The following is a 9,558-nucleotide window of genomic DNA, read 5'->3' as shown; positions in this document are numbered from 1 at the left end:
ATTATACTATTGGCCTAACATAAAAGTAGATGGCGTTGCTCATGCAAAGGCATTAAAGAGTTAAAATATTTACAAGGTACCTAGATTTGACTGCATTCTTTCTTCAGGGATTCAATTGATTCCACAGTTAACTGTGGTTAATCTAAATACTTGCAAATTTAATTCTAAGAAATACGTCTCCTCAAGCTACTTCATATATTAAGATTTCATTTTTGATATGTAAAACATTTGCAATACCAACAAAAGAGAAGTAAAATGAACTAGAGGCCACTTAAAATGAAAAAATTCCTCAGAAACAAAGGTTTTATAGTTCTATGTGTTTACTTGAGATATTTCAATACCAGTAAAAAATATACAAATACACACACCCTCAACTAGCCAATATTTTAATATACAACGTTAGCTGCTGTATAAAAAGTGCTTTCATGATCTGTTACCACTAAAACAACACATCATATAATTTTCAAAAATGTATTCTTTGACTTCTAACCTCTGCTCTTCTTTAGAATTACCTGTGAAGGGGAAAAAAATGAAGATTCATATTATACCTATGGCAAATAAAACACAAGTCCTCAACAAAAAGTTAAAAAGTCCTATGTGTATAATATTCAAGGCTGGGAATTTATAAAACTCAACTTGGAATGTGATTAGGAATCTTTTGCCTTATAAATGGTCTTACTCTTCTCTAAAATAGTCTAATTCACTTAAAGAATGTGAAACATGCCTAGATTCTCAAAATCTGGTTTTATAATGGTCATTTCTAGATGCTAATTTCTTTAATTGTGCCAGAGCATCCAGATTAATGGTTCCCAACTTGAAGTTTATAGACAATTTAGTAATCCAAGGAGTTAAAGAATGTTCGAAAACTTGAAAATCCTACTATATACCAGGCATTTAACAACTACAAAGCAATAAAAATCCACTGCAACACCAAATTTCTTACATTTAGGCTGGAATTATATCAGAGACCAAGACTAGTCATCTCATGCTGAAAAGCTTGTTAGGTAGGTAATTTTCAAGACATGCAGCCCATAAGAGAAATAAAATGAGATCTTAAGTTGTAAAAGATAGGGAACATTAGAGACCAGAGTATATCCAAAATTTTTGTTTAAGAACTTACCTACTTTCAGGTAAGTACACTTATAATTTATTAATAACAACAAACCAATCCTAAATTTAAGATACTGTAACTTTTCAAGCTCTTAAGACTTAGAGCATCTACAGAAAATACTTATATTGACTTTAATAGTCTATAGACTTTTTGGAATGTTTTTAAGTGTAAGAGAAAATTTAAAGCTCCCCCCAAAATTGCCAGGGCATGCCAGTTTTGAGGCTTCCACAGAGGACACCAAATAGGTCCATATCCTTGGCCAATACTTCTCTGTTCTACAAGATGTTAGTATGGGTACTGCAAAAGACAATACTATGCACTCAAATGAATTTGCAAAATTCTGAGTATATTAAACACCCAAATTTACAAAATGCTAAGTTAAACAGAGTTCAACAAATTTCTTAACTGCTAAGTTTCTCATAACTTTTCGTAACTTCACACAACTATAGTTACACAAAGATGTTAGCATTGTGGGAAGTTGGATTAAGTGTACAGGAAAACTACACTATTTTTACAGCTCCTGTAAGTCTAATAAACAAACAAAGTTTACAAAGAGCTAGACTGTCAAAAATAAGTCTCTCTCCCACATCATCCTCCAGTCAACCATATGACAACTTCTTGTACATTCTTACAAAAACAAGCTCTCTATATATTAGCATTGTGACTATTCAAGGAGGTATAGGATGTTAGGTTATATAAACTTATCTGACCCCAGAAGCCTTTTGTGGTAGGGTATCTATTAACATCAAGTAGAAATAACATTGGGAACACATACGGAAAAAACTCTGCACTAGGCATCATATTCTTACATTATACAGAAATACCAGTAAGAAGCAATCTTCTCTGCTTATATAAGTAATTTGATTCATAAGTCACTCAAATCTCAAAACAAATTTAGAAAAATAATTAGGTAAGCTTAAAATGATCAATAAGTAAGTTCTGATAAATTTCAAGGTGATAAACCTTCTCAACTATATAGAGGCCACAACAAATCATACAGATTAGCAGTCAAACATTCATCTTCCCTTAAATGGCAATACAGCAATGGCTACGAATCTTTCCATCAGAAATCCATAATACACATATAAAGAAAATCTAACTCTGTAATTAAAATCCATGAAAACCCAAGCATCAATTCAGTCAACAAAACTGAATAAGGAATCTAGGTCAAGCAGAGGTGACGAACCAGGTGTTTTTAAGGTAATCTGTGCTCAAGAAAAAAAAATCCAGATTTTACCTTTGCCGCAGCCAGTACATGATCCTTTTTAATGATCCCACACTTATTCTCACAAGCATTTGTCCGAGATTCTTCTGCTAATCGATGAACAAAAAGTAAACAGTTCAGATGCACCTTTAAAAGAGAAAATTCAAAAGGATTTTTAAACTTGAACATTAATGTTTTGAAATAATGACTTCTAAAAATAAGATCCCAAAATTTAATGTTGTACTATTTACTACTGTGATTAAGTCAATTAACTTTAAAATAAGGATTCAATTTAATATAGTTCCATCTTAAAATTCCATAAAAAAGACTTAGTTATTACAAAATATGAAACAAGGCTATGTAAAGCTGACCAAAGGCCACAGAAAATAATATTATTGTAAAGCATCATTATACCAAAACTTAGATAGGACTATTAAGAACAAGTATTCCTGTTTCCCACTCCAACTAAATTTAAGTTTCTTATGTAATTTAAAGTTTCCCCAAAATTTAAAAAAAAACAACATATCAACAACTTTATTTAAAGCTAACCATCTTTCACTCTACAATCCAAAGGTCTAAAGTTTTTTTAACCAAATATTTAACTTGAAATACCTAATCAAAAAATGTTAATGGAAATTTTAAAAGTTTACTGAACTGAAGAGTATGTACAATGGTCAAGTTACTTGTCATTCAACAATATCAAAATAATTGTATCTACTATTAATGGTCTTTAAGGTTCTTTTTACGAAATTTTAACTAGATAAAATAAGCAGAGAGTACAAAATTCTGAAGTCCACAAAGGACTGTAGTTATATAAGATGTGAGAAGGTGGGTAAAAGGTACATGGGAATTCTCTACTATTTTTGCTATTTTTTTGGTGAATCTATAATTATTTCAAAATTAACATACAAAGCAAAAAAGTCTACGAAAGGATAGACTGACAAGAGTCTCTCTTCCACATCATCCCCCAGTCAACCACAGTTGCCAGTTTCTTGCACATTCTTATAGAAACAACTTCTACATATAAGCAAAACCCAGATATCATTATTTAACTTCACTATTTGAATATGTAGAACATTTTGCTAAACATTTTACTCAAAATTCACTATCCAAAAAGTGCTACTTATTCTATATCCATATACTTTGACAACAAAAAAAGAGCACAAAATCCGAGCAAGAGACAATGTACAGTGAGTTGCTGTCCTACCTCGATTCTCCCTCTAGTATCACATCTAGTGCTCTTTTTCAAATTATTGGTAACATCTTCTCCACCCTTGGTTTCTGCCAGGTGCCTGAGGCACTACCAACTTAGGTCCAATTAGATATTATCTTTAACATATAATTTCTTTGGTCATTTATGTAATAGTACACACTTTTTGCAGTTAGAACAATTAATTAATACACAATACTTAACTACTCTCCAATAGTTCACTAAATGTTAAATAATTAGGTAATGCGGTGCTTTAAATTATTTATATTATGCAGAAATCTTTAATGGATAGTTACGTATGTTTAAGTATGTTTTATCTGTATTTGCGGAAAGTAAAGGAACTTAGCAATTTAAATATAGTAAATGATAAAGAACCTATGGAAGGAGATATTCTTTTGGTACTTTTTTAATGCAAAGTCTTAATTCTCACAAGAACCCTGAGGTATATCACCCAATCTTGATTTTTTACATTATACCATGTCATTCAAAATTTTTATTTAAGCTTCCAATGATACACCATTTCCTTCTGCAACAAAAACATTCCATAATATGGCAGAATTTCCTCTAATTTATATTTTCTACTTCTATAGATAAATAGCTTCCAGATACCCTCAGGATAAATTCCAAGTTCCTTAATACTAAATCCCACATGAGTAGGCTTTTCCAATTTCATCTCTCACTTTTCTCAGCTTCCAGTTCTATACTAGGTCTTTCGAACTTCTTTTGTATTCAAATACAACTTTGCCTACAGCCATGCTACTGGTTTGTAGATTTCTCTAAAAAGCCCAACTCCCCCCAGTATATAAGTTATATAGATCCACAGCACCCTGAACTTCCTATCACTGAACACGTTATATGTTATGCAGTAATTTCTCACCTGTCTTCTTCAATGCACTATAAAGGCAAAACTATGTCTATCTTTATCCCCAGTGACCATTAGCTCATGGTCCAATATGTAGTAAGTAGTCAATAATTATTACTGCATGAACAAAAGAGCCTTCCATATCTCCCCCAATTAGGCAAAAAAAAGTAGTCAATTCCAAATAAACCACACTGTTTTGACAGTTGAGACCTCTACTCTTCATGGGCATGAACCATAGACACTGAATTAATATTACTATTTTTTCAAATCACAGATTTTTGTAAGCAGTCTATTTCTGTCATAAAGCAGTTGAGTGGTGCCACTCAAATACACTAAGATTTAAATTAAAATAGTCAAAAAAAAAACAAATTTTAAGATTTCAGCTAGACATTCAACCTTGAAAAAGATAAGCCATTTCATCAAGAATTTACTTTAGGGGAAAAAAAAATCAGCTTGCTAGAAAGGTAAATCAAAAGATATCTTACAAAGAAACATCCATTTCTGGACAGTCTCAGTTGACCAAAAAACTGAGTTCCTCCTCTCTTCCTCACAGCACTTCCGAGTTTTACATAAATCGTAAGCACCCAGATATTTGCACAGTATTCCTTAGTGATAAATCTAAAAACTAGTTTGAGCCACAAGAAAGCTGAACAATTTGAGATTAACAGATATACTCACCAGTATTGGCCCTCATGATATACAATCAAATAAGGCATAAAATAAAACAACAAAAAGCTAGTGCATAAAAATTATGAAAAACCACAAGGAAGTTATGAATAAAATTTTAGAAATATCAATCCATACAGAGTTACCACGCACTCTCAACTTTAACTGTACACTCAGAATGTTTAAGGTATTATGCTAAACACTAGGAATACAAAAAGTTCCCAATTCAACGTTCTCAGTCTGAAGGGAGAATGAAACTCGTAAAGAAATTAAAGACAAATGTATGACAATAGATGACAGAGGAAGATGAGGTTGATCCTTTTTCTAAGATGATGAAGGAAGGCTTCACTGAGGAAGAGGCATCTGAACTGGATTTTAAAGAACTGGAGTTTGCAAAGTGGAGTGGAGTGAGGACATCTTCAGGCAGAAGAAATAACGTATGCAAAGAGCATAAACATAGATTAGTTTTGTGTTAAAGATAACATGAGACACAAAAGGTTCCTTCCCCTCAAGAAGCAGCATACCACACTGGGAGACAACACTAATGTATAAAACTCTTAGAGAACAGCATCAAGGTCCCACTAGCTAAACTGTATGATGTACACTCTTACAACTATCAAAGTTCAGGAAAAATAAAAACAGACTGCCTTAACTGTAGAAAAATTTATGGATGATTTGGGACACCTGCTGGGTAAGATTAAGTGCCAGTGGCAAGCAGGAAACCATAAACAAAGAAGCCATGGTGATGCAGGCACACACAAGACAGTGAAGGAGAAATCGTGAAAGCCAAAGGCAACCATACAATCCAGGAACAGATGGTGGCCAAAAGAACTTCCTGTCCCCTGTCACTGTGACTGCTTGGAATCCCACCTCCCCTTCTTTCCTGTACCACCTGGATCCCACTGTACAACAGAACCCAACTGTCCCTGCGGTCATTTTGGGGCAGGCCTGTGTGGATGTGGAAGGAATCTGCCTACTTGAGAAATTTCTGCCCAACAATCTGCACCAGCTGGTAGTCTCCTAGATATTATAGAGCAGGTACATTCCTCCCTCTCTATTCCAAACCCCAGGACCAGTGAAAACTCTAGGATAAATAACCTAAAATTGTTTTAAAAATCAATTACACTTTAATACAGCTCACTTGTGCCACCTTTATCACCACTATGGGGGAGGGAGTGTGATAAAACAGTATATTATCTTTTCTTACAGGGTCTAAGAAAGGAGCAAAAATGGAGGATAGTCGATATTGGAAGGGCTATTCTATGGGGGAAAAAAGCTGCTTTGGCTTCAGAGAAAGGAAAAGTGAAGACAGTTCTATAGACGTCTATCAAAAATAGAAATACTAAAATTCTGGGAGGCAGTAGAGAAGTGGCAAAGGCTGTAGAGAAAAGAGGAGGGGAGGAGGGATCAAGGTAGCTTAAGAACAGATGGAATGATGCATTCTGAAGACACTCTTCATGTCATATGTCCCTATTATTCACCATTCTTCACCTCAATCTCCTAGAAATTAGGTGCCCACCTATAATGGCTCCTTTACTCGAAGAGCTCTAATGACAAACCACAGGAGATGCCTCCTATGGTTTAAACCTAGGGAAACAATGTTCATTCTGCTAGAAGGATATATGTTCCAGGTATTCAATACAGAGACTGAATTTACTTCAAAACAGAAATATTATACAGTGGTTTGGTTGTGATTATTTGTTAGGTGAGCATTCTCTGCGGTTATTATGAGTCAGACAAATTTTTAATGGTTTGGCTTAAAAACTAAACTAGCAGGTGTTCTATTTGTCTAGCAAAACCAATTCACAGTTGAGAGCATACTACTTACAAATAAACTTTTGGATCAAGGTTCTTTAGTAAGTAAGCTAAAGTAGAGGAAAGAGGGCAACATATTTGGTTAACAACGTAAAAGAGTAGGGTTAGGAACGAAGGCAAGGAGAAAGGCACTTTTAAAGGCAAGTCAGTAGTGCCTTTTACAACAGCGAAATGAAAATAACTCAGCCTGAATTCCGAAATCTATTTTTAAAGTACTGTATCTTTCAAACCTTTGCAAATACACGAAGCACAGTACAACACTGAGATCCTTGAACAGCGATATTTAAAAATTATAAGCAGAAACTGAATGTTAGTTTTCTCCTTAGGCTGAGGTGGCTGTAAAAACGTAAAAAACGTCCAGGTATCTACATTTCAGCGGGCCCCAAAACAACTTACTGTCAGGAATACGAATTGATACGCCAAGCTGGGGCAAATCTGCCTAGTCATTGCTGGAAACGCCGCAAACTTAGGCCTAAGAGAGCTAGATTGTTTGGCGGCGGCGACGTAAAGGCTGGGGTTTACTTTCCCTGTCTGCCCCCCACTCCCCCGCCAGCCCAGCAAGTGACAAATTCTCACCAATAGGTCGCTACTGGTCTCCAGACGAAGGTGAGGCTTCCGTTGCTTGAAGACGCGCTTTAGAAAGCCGCGGGGAGCCTTTCGCTTTATCAGCTTCCTCTGCGAGACTGTGGTCGACAGCGCCATCCTCTCCCTCCCGCACCAGCCGCCTCAGCTTCCCAGGTCCTCCCTGCGCCACACAGATGCTCACGCCCGCGGGGACACAGAAAACCCACCACTCCGACGCTCCTAAAGGCCCAGAGACGCGGCCCGGAACATTTGAATCCGCCGCCAAAGAAGCGCGCCTTGCGCCCGGTAGTGACGTCAGGCCTGCTCAAGCCACGCCCCCGGAGGCGCCCGGCTGTTGGTGGGAGGCGCGTGACGTCACGGAGGGGCAAGGATTGGGGTTTTGCCTTACGTACTGGCTGTGTTAAAGTTTCTCCTGTGTTTCGTAGAGATGTTGGGAGGTCGTGGAAACTGGTGTGCCAAGGCAGCCAGGTTTACTGTCCCAGCTTTCAGTCTCAACTGAGCCTAATACCAGTGGACTAAAAAGTAGATGACTAGAGAAGTTTGTGATGCTTTATCAGAATTCTAAAAGAACCAGTGCCTTCCTAGCAAGGCATGATTTTCTCATATTAACAGCTAACATTCTTCACTTTTATGTAATTTTATTTGATCTTACCTGAGGTCTTTTCATGATTCTAGCTTTTCCTTAAAAATGCTGCTCCCTTTAAGGCCCCTCCAGTTAGCCTTGCAATATCTTCAGGTGTAGGTTACGTGCTACTGCATTGAAACCTTCAGTACTTCTACAAGCAATTAACTCTTACATCTTCTGTGCTACCCCTAGAAGTAGTTCTCAAACTTTATCATGCGTCACCTGAAGCACCACCCTCTGGTTTCTAGATTCAATAGGTCTGATTGGGACTTGAGAATTTGCATTTCTAACAAGTACTCAGGCCATGTTGGCACTGCTAGTCAGAGAACTTAGTCCTCAGATTTCTCCTCTAACTACACTCGCTCCCTATATGATCTTACCCAGTATTATGGCTTTAAATACCAAACTTATACTTCCCTCTGATTCTCTTTCCTAATCAGACATGTATTTCCAATTTTCCATTGGACCAGAATTTTTTAAAGTCATCTTAAATTTAACACATTCAAAATTAGCTCTTGACACGCCTTTGTGCCCCAAACCTGCTCCTCCCACCATCTTCCAGTTACAACTGATAACTCTTTCATCTTTCAATTACTCAAGCCAAAAAAATTTTTTTAACTTAAATATAGTTGATTTACAATGTTGTGTTAATTTCTGGTGTACAGTCTCATGATTCAGTTTTATATATATATATACACACACACACACTTTTTCATATTCTGTTTCATTATAGGTTACTATAAGATATTGAATATGGTTCCCTGTGCTATACAATAGAACTTTGTTATTTATCTATTTTGTATATAGTAGTTTATATCTGCTAATCCCAAACTCCTAATTTATTCCACTCCCCTCCTTTTCCTTTTGGTAACCATAAGTTTGTTTTCTATGTCTGTGAGCCTATTTCTGTTTTGTAAATAGGTTCATTGCATAAATTTTTTAGATTCCACAAAGACACTTATGAATATACAGTTCTCTCTAACCTTATCTCCCACAATTCAGCAACTCACTTCGCTCCATGTATAGTAACCTCCTTGAAGGCTCTTAGACACATGTGAAATCCATCAAATACACAAACCACTCCCCTATCAGGTGTTTACACTTACTGTTCCCTCTGCCAAGAATACTTTTCCCCATTTATCTGCATAGGTATCTCCATCATCTTTTTCAGGTCTCTTCTCTGACAAGTATCAGAGAGACACTATATTTAAAATAGGAACTCCACACGTACATGCACATATGTCCTTAGAAACACACAAATGCACACACACATACACAGGTCCAGTACTGTGCAGACTGACGTATCTTTCTAGCTCTTGTGTTCAGTGACATTATGTTGGTAGCTGGAAATTGGTCATGGTAGAAGTATTTGCACCATGGGAATTGGCAAATGCTACAGATCTGAGGTTTTTGTTTATATGTTAAAATGTTATTGTAGTTTTATCTATAATAGAAATAATTGGAGACAAATAATGTTCAT

General features: G+C 36.1%; 1 protein-coding gene across 2 annotated transcripts; it reads right to left on the bottom strand.

The window, feature by feature from the left end:
• Positions 1 to 302: 302 nt before the first annotated feature.
• CENPW (centromere protein W) lies at positions 303 to 7,768 on the bottom strand. 2 transcript variants are annotated; one of them, XM_006192672.3, is made up of 3 exons: positions 7,445 to 7,758; positions 2,349 to 2,462; positions 303 to 512 (listed from the first exon to the last, which is right to left on the bottom strand). In XM_006192672.3, the coding sequence occupies exons 1-3, from the start codon at positions 7,568 to 7,570 to the stop codon at positions 486 to 488; spliced, it is 267 nt and encodes an 88-aa protein (XP_006192734.1). In that variant the 5' UTR covers positions 7,571 to 7,758; the 3' UTR covers positions 303 to 485. The 2 variants fall into 2 exon arrangements, with proteins under 2 accessions (XP_006192734.1, XP_006192735.1); XM_006192673.3 differs by lacking the exon at positions 303 to 512 and having other exon boundaries at positions 2,345 to 2,422; positions 7,445 to 7,768.
• Between the last annotated feature and the right edge of the window lie 1,790 nt (positions 7,769 to 9,558).

This window comes from Camelus ferus, chromosome 8, assembly GCF_009834535.1.
Source record: "Camelus ferus isolate YT-003-E chromosome 8, BCGSAC_Cfer_1.0, whole genome shotgun sequence".
Taxonomy (NCBI): Eukaryota; Metazoa; Chordata; class Mammalia; order Artiodactyla; family Camelidae; genus Camelus; species Camelus ferus.
Note: the sequence above shows the minus strand (reverse complement) of the source record. Positions and strands in the feature narration are given on the sequence as shown.